The sequence below is a fragment of the Crotalus tigris genome, unplaced genomic scaffold (genome assembly GCF_016545835.1).
Source record: "Crotalus tigris isolate CLP2741 ecotype Arizona unplaced genomic scaffold, ASM1654583v1 scf7180000018585.330925593:3314079, whole genome shotgun sequence".
In the NCBI taxonomy this organism is placed as follows: domain Eukaryota; kingdom Metazoa; phylum Chordata; class Lepidosauria; order Squamata; family Viperidae; genus Crotalus; species Crotalus tigris.
The window spans coordinates 3234177-3248854 of NW_024097088.1; the positions used below are offsets into that span (position 1 = coordinate 3234177).

Here is a 14678-nt window from a genome sequence, read left to right on the forward strand (position 1 = left end):
TGCAGTTGTTAGATCGTGGTTTATGAAGCTGTAAGAATAAGCAATAGAATTAAGCCCATGTTCTATCAGCGGCCCAGCATTAAGCATACCTTTCAAAATAATAGTGTTCATACAATGAACAGGCAGCATTACTCAGTTACTGAACGCCATCCTAGTGCAAAACCAACCCAGGATCTGCCTGATGACCTACTTCCCCAACCAACACAGAAAAGAGCACCCATGCTACATTAATGCTCTAGACCAGCTTGGCTGGCTCAGGAATTCTGGGAATTGAAGTCCACGAGTCATAAAAGAGCCAAGGCTGCCTACCTCTGCACTAGACCAAGTGGAGAATTTCCATCATGATCATCTATGACAAATTTCACACAAAAGGCAAAGGGGTCTGATGACTTTGTATGTGAATGGGCCACAGACCATCAACATAGCTACTTTTCAGTCAGAAAAATCTTCACGGGCCCACAGCTATCCAACTGAGCCTCTGCCCTCCTTCACTTTTAAATTGAGACCTGAGGTTAGGTGGCTTGGAACAGTCACTTTTTCACAGCTAAATGTAAAAAGCTGCAACTATTTGCAGCTACACACTGCTGTAAGCTGAACTAATGCTTATCTCAAACCATCCAACTTTGGGGTTAGTAGCACTCACAAAAGGCCAAACGTTTTTGGAGATTACCACAGGAGTGTTTGGTAAGCAATACAGTCACACAAAGGGAGATCTTGCTGGCTGGTCTCTGGCGGATGGCGCTGGCCATAAGCAGCTATGGGGCAGCTTGGAGGCCGTTCAGAGGACTAGTGTCTGTCTGGCCACAATTCCTTGATCTGCACCATGAGACCCAGAGGAAACCTGCCTATAGGGCCAGCCTGGGCAGAGTTAGAGGTGTGTGGCTTTCATGGCTGAATGTGCAGCAAACATCCGTGTCAAAGACATCCAATTGTCTTTGTCCTTAGCTTTCCATAGCATCCATCATGTCTGGGGTGGGGTGGGAGAGGTTGGCTTGCAGTGCTTCTGCTCCCTCCTAAGTGGGCAGTTCCAATCAAGCTTGTTAGGGGAGGAGAGTTTGCCCTCAGGCAATCCAAATGTGATGTCCACAACCACTGAGGGATGTCACAGGTGGCCTTGGGGTCAGGCACCATCCATATGCTGATCGTATCCAGCTTCACATTTACCTCTCTACCCAGGTGAACTAGGACTTTTACCCAGTGCCCGGAGACTGTGAGGGTCTGAAATCTCAGCAATATGGCATTATTATCAATCCAGAAGCCTCTGATCTTCCATAGACATTCATCTATTACTCCACTTGAGGCCTCAATTCTCCTGAAAGAGCAGGTGTACAATCTGGAGAGTTCTCCTGGACTTGTGGTTCCAAAAAGAACAGCAAATAGAGGCTGTGGCCAGGACCTTTGACCAGCTGTAGCTGGTCCACCAGTTACATCCACGCCTGGAACAGGCGGTGCTGAGGACAGTGGTTTGTCCTCTTGCCCTCTTTCTTACGCTACTGTAATCTGCTTTACCTGGGGCTGCCCTTGAAGGTAACGTGGAAGTGGCAGCTGCTCATTCATTGATTGGCCCTAGGCAGGCCCACCTCTATTTTAAGGGAATTGTGCTGGTTGTTTAGGCTTCTGTCTTAATGCAAGGCCCTGGTGGTTACTTATAAAGCCCCTTATGGCCTCCAGGACCGTCTTTTCCCAGCAGAATCTGTCTGCCACCTGTGGACTGAGACAGGAGGCTATAGCTTCCCATTCTCGGAGGGATCAAGAGGATTGGGCTGCCAAGAGGACCAGCAGCAGCCCCTCCCTGGGAAGCAGCTTCCCTCCACGGACTGGCTAACTCCCACCCTTTGGATATTCCAGCAGCCCTGTTGGCAGAAGAGAACGAGGGGGGGCATTTTTCATATGATGATTTCTTATACACTGCAAGCTGCCTCATGTTTGACAGGCAGACAACACACTTTTTCTAAAATACGGCCTGTACCCCTCCCCATCCACTCCTCCCCCCTTTCTTCCCTTCAAGAGGGGAAGGCGCTCCAGAGCAGGTCCTGCGGGGGCCCAGCCAGGGAGCGGGATCTTTAGGAATCGACCAAGGCGAAGCCCTCCTGCAGCCCAACACGGGACCCCCGGCTCCCCCTCTGGGGGCCTCGAGGCAGGACGCGGCCTCCCCTCCTCCAGGGACCCCAAATCTTCCTGCCGCAATCCCGTTTCCGGTCGGACTTGAAGACACCCCCCCAGCCCCTCCTCAACAGGCCGGAGGGATCCCGCTTTGGGGCAGAACGGACCCCCGCCAGGGCTACCCACGCCCCTCCGCCGACCACCAAGACCCGAAGTCGCCTCGAACGTTGTGCCAAGTCATGGGCTGCTGAAGCCCGGCTTGTTGCACGAGCCGCGACCGGCTGGCTGGACCTGAGCGGGGAGCGCGAGACCTCCCGGGGAAGCATCTGAGGGACCGTCCGTCGCTCCAGGCCTTCGACGTCCCCGCCCTGATCGCTCCGCGGCTCAGCCCCGCCGAAGCCCTGACCGGGCCTGCGGGGGGGGGGCGGGGAGAGGCGAGGCCCAAACCTCGGGCGGGACCACCAGCAGATCCGCCTCGCCGACGCCCGGGACACCCCTGCAGGGTAGGCCGGCCGGATCCGCCCCCGCCCCCATTCCAGGGAGGCCATCCCGGCTCCCCTCGCCCCCTGCAGTGCAGGCCGATCCCGCCCCGCTGCGACGACGCTGGCCCGGGGGTGGGGGCGCCCCCCCCGGAGTACCTGCAGGATCCCTCCCGCCGGCGCGGACCGACCGCGCGCCCCTCCCCCGAGACGTGGCTCCGCCTTTCCCGCGCCCCACCCCCTCCCCTCACGATGTGTTGCGTCCCCCCCCCGCCCCGCGGCGGTCTCCCTCACCTGCCGCTTCCCGACTCCGCCACGGCGCTCGCCCCGCCGCGCCCGTCCCCGCCGCAGGCGCTGCCGGAGCCCCTGAGGAGAGTGCGCAGGCGGCGGTCCCTTTAAATGGAGGCGCGCTCGGAGCTCTCCGCGCGCCGCAGCCCGAGTAAGGGGGAGGTCGGGGAGGCCGCCCATTGGTCGGGACCCAGCCAGCACTGCGACCTGATTGGCTGCCGACTCCCGGGCAGATTGACTGTATCTTCATCGGAGCTCGCGAGACTGGCCGCGGCAGCTTGGCGGCGCTCAAAACCCGGCGCGGATCACCCTCCTCGCTCGGATCGAGCGGGCAAGGCGGAAAACCCGGAGCGGCAGAACACGGGGCGGAGTCGGGGGGAAGGCGAGCGGGGGGGGGCCTGAAGGGGATCTGCCCCTCACTCCCGCCGCTTCTGCCGCCCCCTTCAGAACTGCCCCCAATGCCGGGGGAAGCCGGGTGGGGAGAGCCGGCGATGCCTCCAGGCGCCCCCGCCCCCCAGGCGCTGCTCTCACCTCTTCCCTCCGGGCGGGGGCCCCGAGCCGGGGCTCCCTCGGCGTTCGCAGCGGGCGGCCAGCGGCGGGACGGGCCGGCGGCAACCAGCGAGCGCGGAGCGCGGTCAGGGTGAGGCGGTGTCGGGCCAGCGGGGACCGCCCCCGGGATGGACAAGGGGCGCCTGGAGACCCCCCGCCCCCTCCTCGCGCCGGCCCGCCCCCTCCGCCCTCCGGAAGGCGAGGCGCCCCCGTCAAGCAGCAGCCCGGCTCCCTCCTGCGGTCCCCAACCCCCGCCCCCTCAGCAGTACCCGCCGTTTCTCCCCAGCCCGCCAGGGCCCCCTCCCCACTTCCGCAGTTGCCCCAAAGGGGAGGGGGAGGGGAAGAGTCGAAGAGGGGGCTCCCACCAAGGCTTCCCCTTTGGGGAGGGGCAGGAAGACCCTTGCTCTGCACCCCCTCTATCTGGCGTATGCTGATCTCAATGGCACGGGAACAATTGGACCCCCTATACCCCCTTTCCTGATTGCTCCCCCCCCCCCAGAAGGCAAGGGGCATCGAGTAGAGAAGCCCTTGGCATAAATTGTCCTTGCCGCACGGAAGCTCTGGCCCATAGCTGAGGTGGGTCCAAGGGCCCCCTTGCTGGAAAACCTCCACTGAAGAGCAGTTTCCAAGGTCTCCCAACTCTTGGGCAGCTGCAGGTGTGCTTGGACACAGCCAAGGACCCCTGAGGCGCTCAGCCTGTTCCTGAGGGAGGGAGGGAGAGGCTTTCAGTTGGAAAAGATTCTGGGGGCCTGAGAACATCCCCGTCATGCTTTGCCCTGGCACTTCAGAATCCAGTTAAACATTCCTCAAGCTTCCAAAGAGGATTTATTTTTAAACTTATCAAGTTTGGCCTCCGCTCTGGGCCTGTTGCCACCACTGGGGGCTACACACGGCTTCTTGAAGGAGGACCCCAGTCTGCAAGCCTTTATTCTTGAGCCTCTGCTGGAACCAATGAAGTGTTCCACGTTCCGTGCTGGCTCATCAGATGGAGACCATAAGCTGGGTTCTACGCCTGTAACAAAGCGCCCTAGCAATCGCTCCCAGTTGCTCTGTGGTATGTTCACACGCCATGGCTAGCCAGGTCAATTGCAAGCTCCTGCTTAATTTTGGCTTTGATTGCTTTTTATTTTGGCTTCAGCTTGTATGAATCCAGCATGTTATAAATATGGATTAAGTCGATAGCCATGCAACATGCACTGTAGGAACCTGTTCTCGTATATCCCTCAGTCACATAGGGTATATCCATCTACCTTCGAGTTGCTTGAAAGGGAAGCAAGATTATTTTGATTAGTGCCAATCTTAGTTGGGCAGTATGGCGGAGATGACAGAGGCTTGTCACCATGTGCTCACTCCTCACAGGTGCTGCAACTGTGTTTCCCATCTTGCATTTTTCTCTGAAAAGATAGCAGTGGCAGGCCACTTTCAGTTCTACACAGCTTGACTGGAGCTGCAGCCAACATTAGAAAGTGCCCCTTCTTCCCCAGGCCAGCATGCAGAGACCTGGCAGACCCAACCCCGACTACGTTCTCTGTGATGCCCCATGAGATGCGCAGGGTGGTCCCTGTGGGAGAGGCAGACGTTGAAGAGCACCCTTGTAATCAAGCTGGGGGATGCCTCAGGGAGGCTCTTCCCTGGTTGCCACGAGACCGGCTGGTCCGGACCCTCCCTGGACCTCAGCAGAGTCCTGTTTTCTGCACTCCTGGCCCCTTCAGGAGAAATGATGGTCTGGATGAGGCTCCCCAGAAGGTCAAGCTGCCTGGTAGGCGGAGCAGGAAGCCCTGGCTTTGCTGCCCGAAAGGCTGAGATGGCTGAGGAGCTAGAGAACGCCTGCTGTGATTCACGGTAGGCACAAGCCCACTTGCACGGGCCCATCTTGTACGAGGAGCAGCTCCACCCCAAAACATTTCTCAGCAGTCCTCCAGCCTCCCCTCACCAATCTCAGTGCGCAGGCTAGGAATGGCATATCTGAGGGCCAAGGGTGAACAACTGCACAGTGCACAACTGCCGCAAAGGCCTCCAGGCACATGGCATTTCCTCCTGCTTTCCCAGGGAGGCCAGGCAGCCAGAAGCAGAAGCAGCCAGAAGGTCAAAGCGCAGCATCTGGTGTGGCAACTACACACACAATGTAGCTCAGGGAGGACAGTTCCAGCGTTGTGGGAGCTGCAGAGCTCTGGCAAGGGGGGCTCTGTAATGGGGCCCAGGAGCCGCAAAGATGGGAGGGGCTGCAGTGATCAGCCCCTGCTTTTGGCAGGGCAGCCCCAAGCTATGGCCTCTCCCTGGCAGGAGAACAGGTGGGCACAAAAGTGATGCCAAACATAGCTGGGAGGGATCAGAGAGGGACCAGTGTCAACACTGAAAGCCAAGGACAGAGCAGAGCAGGGAGTAAAGAGACCATTTTGCAAGCGTGTGGCATAATGCATGTAGGCAAAATGGCACCTACTATTCAAAGAGGCTGAGACTGCCAGACCCAATTTGGGACCTGTCAAAAGATTCTTGAATAGAGATCTTGTCCGGCCTAGCAAAAGGGTGAAAAAGTCTTGAGCTATTTCTTCATTTTGCTCTATAGGCTTGGAAGGTTATGTGAGCAGGTTAAACTGCTGAAGCGTGGGGCAAAGGGAATCAGCTTCTGTCTAGGTGGTGGTCTCGACCAAAAGGCCTGACCTGTTCCATTGCCCAATATTGCTGGGCTGGCTCAGATCAGGCAAAGGGCACCCACTCGCATTGGCACCTCTGGTCTACCCACCTGGCACCTGGTCTTTCTGGCAAGACTTGATCTTTGTGTGGTCCTTATAGACTTGAAATTGCCACCTCCTTTCACCTGTCACCTTCTCCAGTGTGGCTTACGCACCTTAAGAGGGCAACCTTGGGGCAGAGGGCCAGTGAGAGAAAGCTGGCCCCATTGTTGCAGCCAGGGAAAGGGAATAGCTAGAGCTGATCTAAGGATGGGGAGACCAGAGCTTAAAGAATCAGTCAGCCATTAACCATGGTTTGCCCACCAGGATGATCTGGGCAAGTGGATCCTGGATTGGAAGGAGGGTATGACCTCTCAGTTTCATCCTCTTCTCCCCCCAGGTCCTAAACCCTCCAAGGCCTATTACCTGTAGGGCTTCGTGAACTTGTAAAACGATGGGCTTTGTGATCCCAACCGCTGCCCACCTGCAGTGCAGCTTTGTTGCCTTCCCTTCCTGCTGAAAACTCCCAGACCTCTCTTGTTAGACGCCCCCCCACTCACCCCCTTGGTGGGGCAGTTGGAAGGCTGGCTTGTGTTCTGGCCAGCTGGTTTCTTCCCAGCACAGCAGGCTCCCTAGAAGGGGGTTCCAGAGCAAAGTTGTGCTCCTCACCTTCCCCCTTAACAGCTGGAAACAACTGCATTGAATTCATGGATCTTCTTCGCCAACCCCAGCGATCCTGCATAGAATTTTGCTGCAACATGCCTGGAAATCTTAGCTGTGACCGTTAATGGAAAAAGGTGGGGGGGAATAGTGTAGGATCGCCCTGCGTGGCTTGTCCTTTTTTTTTTTTTGCAAGTCACTGGCTACAAGCTGGATCGGGAGCAAAGTTCTGCGCGTAATTTGCATATACTTGAACAAGTATTAATTCCGACCCGCCCTCGACCACTCTCTACGGCCCTGGAAAGGTGCCTTGCCCCAGCGCCCCCGCAGGCAGACCGCTATACGTTCGGCTCCGCCCGTACGGAGGCGCGGTCCCTTTAAGAAGCTGCACGGTTCTTTATGCGCCTGCGCGGGCCTCACGTCACTTTCTCTTCGCCCCCTCCCTTTTCCTGCCCCTTTGTCCCTTTTTCACCACTCACTCAAACATGACTGGAAAGCACCTCGAGTGCTGATTGGCTAAGCTTTGCGCGGGCTGGAGGAGCAGAGAGCCGGACCAATCGGAAAGCCCTCGGCCTGCTCGTTTACCTTCGCCTTTAGATCGGCAAGCGTAGCGGCCATTTAGCGGAAGAATAGGAGCGGCCTTTCAGCCAGTTGGGCCCACCAAAACGCGAGAAGGGCGGGACAGGGCCAGCACGCACCATAGAACGGTTTCCGGCCTCGCGCGCCCCCATTTTTTCCTCCTTCCTTTACCCCCCCCGCCTTTTCGTCGGCTCGCCTGAGGTGAGGAGGCCGCGGGAGGCTCGGCGGCGGCGGGGGGGGGCCGGGAACCGGCAGGCGTCGCGAAGCGCCTCTTCCGGCGGAGGGGGGAGCTCGAGGGGGAGCCCGCCCTGCCTCGCTCCTTTCTGCCGGCTTCTGGCAAGCGCGCCGCGGCCCTGAGGCTCCCCGGAGAGCGTGGGGACGGCGCGTTGGGACGCTCTTGACTCCTCCGCCGGCCGCGATCGCGGAGGGCCCTGGGAGTTGTAGTCCGCCGGGGGCCTCGAGCCGGGAGCGGCGGTGCCGGGGGGGGGGCGACTGGGAGCGGCCAGATCCCTCCCTGAGCGGCGCCCGCGCGCTGTCCTCCGCTCCTCGCCCGCAGGGATCCGGCCCTCCGCGCCAGGCGAGGAGCCATGCAGGGCAACAAGGGCTTCGCCATGGAGAAGCAGAATCACACCCCGCGGAAGCCGCCGCCGCCGCCGTCGCACCACCAGCCGCAGGCCGCCCCCGCCAACGGGCAGCAGGTCAACAGCCAGAGTGAGTGGCCGGGACGGGACGGGACGGGACGGGGGAGCGGCTTGGGGAGCCGCGCGATCCCTTCGGGATGGGCCCGAGGGAGGGCTGGAAGATCTGTGCTGGGAGCAGCCGCTCGCGGGCTGAGCGGCAGAAGGAAGGGAGCGTCGGCCGAAGGCTGGGCCAAAACAGCTGTGCCCAGCTGTCCGGTGGGGCCCCTGCGGCTTCCGGAGAGGCCAAATGCTGCTGGCCGGAGGCGGCTTAGATCGGCTGTCCCTTCGCTTGCCCCCCATCCCCCCCCTCCCAAACACGGGTGTAAAAGTGGGAATTGTTTCTGCCAGGCAGAGTTGCCCCTGTTTCAGTTCATTAACACAGTCTAGATTGGCTTGGGCTGCTCTTGCTGCAAAAAGAAATTACACTCTACAGTCTGCAACATTAGAGAGGGAACCCTGAGGCTTCTTTGGCTGATACTGCAAGTTATAATCACCGTTAAAACAGTTGCTTTCTCTGGTTCATCCTTCCCTTGGACTTAGATGTTCCTATGGTACTTTTTCTGATTTTAAGATTAGAACCTTTATCTCCATTTCAAGAACATATAGATCCCTTAAAGCTTTTAGTAAAACTGGTTTTGGCCCATGAGATTGGTTTATGAGCCATGTAATGTCTTTGTCAGCTAGTTTTTAAGCAATGTTATTATTAAGACATGGCCTATCTTCAGGAGAGAGCTGAAAAGTTTTCCCACATGCATCCTCTTGCAGATAAAATGTAACTACTCTAGACCTGACCTTGCAGTTGTTGTGATCTGTGGTTGTTGCATTTGAATCAGAACAGAGCTGGAAGGGACCTTGGGGGTCTTCTAGTCCAGCCTCCTGCTCAAGCAGGAAATCCTATACCATTTCAGATAAATGACTGTCCAGTCTCTTCTTAAAAACCTCCAGTGATGGAGCACCCACAACTTCTGGAGGCAACTTCTATTCCACTGGTTAATTGTCTTCACTGCTAGGAAGTTTCTACTTAATTCCAGGTTGCTTCTCTCCTTGATTAGTTTCCATCCATTGTTCCTCGTCCTCTGGTGCTATGGAAAATAATTTGAATAAATTAAATAAATTTGTAATCTTCTGATGCATAAGATGAAGTTTACAGTGAGAATCCTCTTTCTGGTTGCATGGAGAGGCAGTGATAATTTAGGTCAGTACTTTCCTGTGGCTGTAAGCTGGAAGTACTGTTAATGTTCAGATCATCATATTCTGGAATGTGTTAATAGTCACTATTTGTTCCCCAATTTTGTAGAACGAATTTATATCTCCTTCCCCTCAGATGAAGGCCTGACGATTGACTTGAAGAATTTCCGAAAACCTGGAGAAAAGACCTTCACCCAAAGGAGTCGCCTCTTTGTGGGAAACCTACCACCTGACATCACTGAGGAGGAGATGAGAAAGATGTTTGAAAAATATGGAAAAGCTGGTGAAGTCTTCATTCACAAGGACAAAGGCTTTGGCTTCATCAGGCTGGTGAGAGACCAGAGCTATTTCTTGTGTGTCCTGGGTTTTGGGGTGACACTTGAGTTTGAAGGGCATGAGCGTTATTCTTTGAGCAGCATACAACCCACATGTCGTATTTTGGATGCAAGCAAATTTTAGGCTGTTGGCCCTCCAGAAGGTATTTATCACTTCTGTTACTGGCATTTATCCCAACTGTCTATGCACGAAAGAGAGCTGAAAATGCTGGGAAATAGTATTGCCAATCTGGCTGCTGAGGACTTCTTTCCTGTGAGAGCCAGGCAAATGTTGGGGCTTTTTCTGCGGCTGGTTACTTTTGAAGTAGAATCTTACATGTTTAATTTGTACCTCATTTTAACCCACCTAACAATTGTTCTTTGGGCTACAATACAAATACTCTTGAGATAACTGTAATGCAATTCCTCCCAGAAGCGCCTTTCATTTAGTCTGCTTGCATGTCTGTCTTGCCCTCAGGAAACTCGGACCCTGGCTGAGATTGCAAAGGTGGAGCTGGACAACATGCCTCTGCGTGGGAAGCAGCTGCGTGTGCGCTTCGCTTGCCATAGCGCATCATTGACCGTCAGGAACCTGCCGCAGTTTGTGTCTAATGAGCTCCTGGAAGAGGCTTTTTCCATGTTTGGCCAAGTTGAGAGGGCTGTGGTCATTGTGGACGACAGAGGCCGGCCTTCTGGAAAAGGCATTGTAGAGTTCTCGGGAAAACCAGCTGCCAGAAAAGCCCTGGACAGATGCAGCGAGGGATCCTTCTTGCTGACTACGTAAGCACAGGCGAGGCTGCTCTGGGTCACTGGGGTAGGCTTGCAGCTAGAGGGCAGATCTTCTGTCCTTGTGTTTGCAACCATAAATGGGGACTTTGGCGGTCCCTGTTAGTGAATGTCTCTGCCTCTGGTGAGAGGGCTGACAAAGTGGAGAGAATATGCACACAGCATCTGCGTTCTCCTCTTTTAGAGATACTCATTTTTGAAAGGCGTTGCAGCCTACAACTGTTGTGTGTGTGTGCTCAGGTCAGCGACCTAGGAAGCTGATTCCTCCTTCCACGTGCCTGAGCGTGGCAGATGCTGCTTCTGAGATAAGCCACTGAGGAGCTGAAGAGAATGGTTGCCAAAGCAGGATGTTAGGATCTGTACTGGGTAACTTGGTGCTTTGATCCTGATAATTGATTTTCTTCAGATCCTTCATTCTGAAAAGGGAATTAAGGGAAAATTTGATACTAAAGGCTGTTGCTAACTTTCTGGTTTTTGCCCGATGTTGGCTTATTCTCAATTTTTTTTTCAAGGTTCCCTCGGCCTGTGACGGTGGAGCCCATGGACCAGTATGATGATGAGGAAGGACTGCCAGAAAAGCTGGTCATCAAAAACCAGCAATATCACAAGTAGGTGCTGGGGAGATATCAAGCGGCACCTTTGTGATGGAAACAGGTGTTTTAAAAAGCTGTTCTGCCCAGCATGCAATCATGGAGGGAAATACCTTTGGGCTAGGCTTATGTCTGTTAAAGCAGATGCGAAAATTGAAGTATTGTCCTCTGCATCCAGACTGTAGTTCGGGTGTCTTTAATTGGTGATATTGGTGGGTTGGAGCTGCAGGCTCTGCTAATTCAGCAGGTACCGGCTGAGAGGATCGCTCTATTTCCTCTGCAAGATTCTCGGTCTCAGTGTTTCCAGCCTTAGTCCCAGCTCACGGCTTGCAGTTCTTGAGTGAGTGGATTTCTGTCTTCTGCCCCCGCAGGGAGCGCGAGCAACCTCCCCGCTTTGCACAGCCAGGCTCCTTTGAGTATGAGTACGCCATGCGCTGGAAGGCCTTAATCGAAATGGAGAAGCAGCAGCAAGAGCAAGTGGACCGCAACATTAAAGAGGCCCGGGAGAAGCTGGAGATGGAGATGGAGGCGGCTCGTCATGAGCACCAGGTCATGCTCATGCGTCAAGGTGGGCACTGGAATTTATGGGTACTCGCTGTGGGGATCGTTTCTGGCAGCCCCGCCTGGATTCCAAACTGTCATCCTGCTCCTTTCAGATTTGATGAGGCGCCAGGAGGAGCTCAGGCGCATGGAAGAGCTGCACAATCAGGAGGTGCAGAAGCGCAAACAGCTGGAACTCAGGTGAGCGTTGGATTGACAAAGGCAGTTCCGGTACAGATTGCAGAATAAATGGTAAAGCAGGTCGAAAATTGATTAATAAATAAGAGCTGAAAAACAAAATTCTTTAATCATGGAAAACTTCCCTAGGAGCTCTTGGCTCCAGCCTCCCTGCTAAGCGATCTCTGGCTTAATTGATGCCCCCCCCCCTGGTCCTTTTGGAGGGGGCTAGTGGATGTGGCCCGCAAAGCAGAGAGGCAAAAAGGCCGAAGGGCCTGATCCTTGGGCAGGCTGCCCAGACCGAGAGCCAAGCCCGGACTTCTCTGGCAGGCAAGAAGAGGAGCGCCGGCGCCGGGAGGAGGAGATGAGGCGCCAGCAGGAGGAGATGATGAGGCGGCAGCAGCAGCAGGAGGGCTTCAAGGGCGCCTTCCCTGACACGGTAATGGGGGGGGTGAGGGGCAGGACCGGGAGGGAGGCGGCTGCTGCACCTGACCACCAGGACACCCAGTCACCTTGGGCCTGTCTGTCTGTTTCAGAGAGAGCCTCCCGACATGCGCATGGGGCAGATGGGGATGGGAGGTAAGTGAGAGGGGTGCCCAGGCCCTCCGCGGTCAAGAGAGGGTGCCCTTCCAGGTCTCGGCCTGTAGCTGAGCAGGGTCTGTGGGCAAGGGGGCTGGCTCGGGGGCAACCACGGGGGATTCTGAAGGGGGAGGGAGTTGGGTTACATCTCAGGAGGGGTCCCTGCTTTGCCTTTCAGGTGCAATAGGAATGAACAACAGGGGGGCCATGGGGGGCACCAGTGTCCCTGCAGGACCCCCACCTGCGACTGGCCCTGGACCAATGATCCCTGATGGAGCCATGGGAATGGTGAGGTCAACTGAGCTCTCGTCTTGGGTGGGGGGGTTGGCGGAAGAGCCAAGATGGGACAGTATTATCAGTTAACTTCTTAGCTATTTGGGGGGGGGGGGTTATCTGCTGCAACATTCAAAGCAAGGTCCATTGGGTAATTTTGATTTGTTAAGGACATAAACTGGGTTTAGGATTCTTGCCTTCTGTTTCGACAAACTTAAGGAAGGCTAGCAGCTTAAACATCCGAGGCTTGCAGGATATAGAATCTCTTTCAGGAGCTATTACTCTTAGAGTTCTGATGGGTTTTAGGATCCCAGCTGGGCTTTCTGTCTTTCTTAAGCAGGTTCTTTGAAGAAAGTGCTACCCCTGGGCTTAGGCTTAGACCTGCCTCTGAGCCCCCTTGTAGGTCTTCAAAAAGCAGGAAAGAACCCTTGGATCTCTGGGCCTCTGGCTGTTTCTGACCAAAATCATTCCTTTCTCTCTGCACAAGACCCCTCCACCACCAGCTGATCGCTTCGGACAGAGCGGGGCCATGGAAGGCCTGGGCACCATGGCAGGAAGCACACCGGGATTCAACCGGGGAGCTCCCGGTGGAGATTTTGGGCCCAACAAGCGTCGCCGGTACTAACAGGAAAGGGTCCAGTGCTTGGCTCTCCTCTCAAGAAGACCCCTAGCTCCTTCTTGAGGCCAGGAGTTTGGCCAAGGCAAGAGGCATGTGATCATATTTCTAAATGGTGCAGCTGACACCAGGAGGGTTGCATTCCTGCAAGCACGCAATGTGAACATGGATCCCAGGAGGCTTCAGTAGCTGTGTAGTGTATGGGCCAAGCTAGGACCCCTGGCCCTTTTTCTTCCCTCCCCCAAGCCCCTGGCCATAGGCTGTCCTTGGACGCCACCAGCTCTCCCCCAGGCCTCGGAGAGCCCTTCTGAGCATTGGGGCAAGGCCCGTGGTTCTGTACGTGGCTACAGCCACAAATGGCAGATCATGTAAGGGGAGGGGGGAATAGTTTTTTAAACTTGTAGCTTTTTATTTTTTCCTCTGGACCATTTTTTTCTTTCCTGTAGTTCTCTGGGGCAGCCAAGAGGGCTCGATAGTGGTGGTGGTTCTGGGATGAATTATTCAGTGTTGTACCATTCTTTCTTTTTTATTGGTAGAAAAGTACAATCTATTGGACATAGTAAAACACAAAAGTTTCCTGTTTAAAAAAAAAACTCAGCTGAAGCAATTGTTTGTATAACCCTAACTTTACCTGTCTTGTGTAGAAGTAAATGTGTGAATCTGAGCTGTAATCGTCGACTAACAGGTTGAGTTTGTCTCAAGATTGTTACAGGAATGCATTATTAAAAGGGATTTTAAGACTTTTTCACCTTGTGTCCACCTCTGGTGTCTGCTGGGTTTCTGATTACTAGACGAAAAATCTGCCTCTGGGAAACGGCAACAGGCCGGCATCCTCAGCCTTTTCCTGCTGCTGGGAAGCCATTCTTCAGCTCTGCCCAAGGGGTGGCTGGGAATTCTGGGAGTTGCTGTTCTAACACATTTGGGAAACGGCAGTCGTGTGAGCCAAGTGGTGCAGTGACTGAGCTGGGTAGCTCGGGGTCGCTTGCTTTCTGGGAAAATAGCCCTGCAGCCACTTGTCTGGAGCCCCTTAGAGTAGAGGTCTGTGGAACCGCCTATAAATTGGGGGGGGGAGCTAGAGTTAGGGTGAAGGAAAGGGAATGGTCATGCTGCTCAACGGAAACTGATCTGTCCTGGCTGGTCAGTTGGAAGAATTCCCCAAGCCATTCTGAGTGGGACTGATCGCTTGTAGTGTGCAAATATCTGGCTGCAAACAGCCAGTAAAGAAGGATGATTTGGGGTCAGGCAAAGAGCAAAATTGTCACGTGATGTACACAAATTGGGATGGATTAAGGGGGACAAAAAGGGAAGTGGGCGTGCCACACACAAAGAGCAGGTCTAGCTGAAAGGGTTCAGGGCAGAACTGGACCGCTGGCTTCTCAGCAGCTGGCTGGAACAGTTTTAGGCATGAATATATTGGCAACTTCCTTGGCACCTCCACTTTGGGCTTCCAGCCGGAGGCGCCCCACATCACTGGCGGTGGGATCTGACCGAGTTTTACAGGTACTGCTGGGCTTCCTTCAAGGTGCCAGGTAGTCCCCCGTAAGCTGACACTGTCGGGTCACTCCCGGTCGCTCAAGGATGGGCTTGACCAGCAAGGACTCCCGA

The 14678-nt window shown here is 55.1% G+C and overlaps 2 protein-coding genes across 10 annotated transcripts in view; one reads left to right on the forward strand and one right to left on the reverse strand.

Annotated features, from left to right (window-relative positions):
* Positions 1-7473, reverse strand: part of ZMYM3 (zinc finger MYM-type containing 3) — a 23007-nt gene extending 15534 nt beyond the window's left edge. For 2 of the 9 annotated variants that reach the window (XM_039354863.1, XM_039354862.1), the window contains exon 1: positions 2877-3049. The gene's annotated coding sequence lies outside the window, so the exon portion shown is untranslated. The other 7 variants (XM_039354860.1, XM_039354857.1, XM_039354856.1 and 4 more) reach the window with 7 other exon arrangements.
* NONO (non-POU domain containing octamer binding) lies at positions 7389-13821 on the forward strand. Its single transcript, XM_039354868.1, has 11 exons — positions 7389-7531; positions 7887-8041; positions 9335-9528; positions 9991-10292; positions 10811-10906; positions 11260-11456; positions 11545-11629; positions 11936-12044; positions 12142-12184; positions 12363-12472; positions 12945-13821. Exons 2-11 carry the CDS (start codon positions 7918-7920, stop codon positions 13080-13082), a joined length of 1398 nt encoding a protein of 465 aa, XP_039210802.1. The 5' UTR covers positions 7389-7531; positions 7887-7917; the 3' UTR covers positions 13083-13821.
* Positions 13822-14678: the final 857 nt, after the last annotated feature.

Bases quoted from the DNA above. Each gene is read 5' to 3' on its own strand.
- NONO (XM_039354868.1), top strand. From the start codon at position 7,918: ATGCAGGGCAACAAGGGCTTCGCCATGGAGAAGCAGAATCACACCCCG. The intron at 12,045-12,141 runs GTAATGGGGGGG...TGTCTGTTTCAG, and splicing joins AGGGCGCCTTCCCTGACACG to AGAGAGCCTCCCGACATGCG. The intron at 12,185-12,362 runs GTAAGTGAGAGG...TTTGCCTTTCAG, and splicing joins GGGGCAGATGGGGATGGGAG to GTGCAATAGGAATGAACAAC.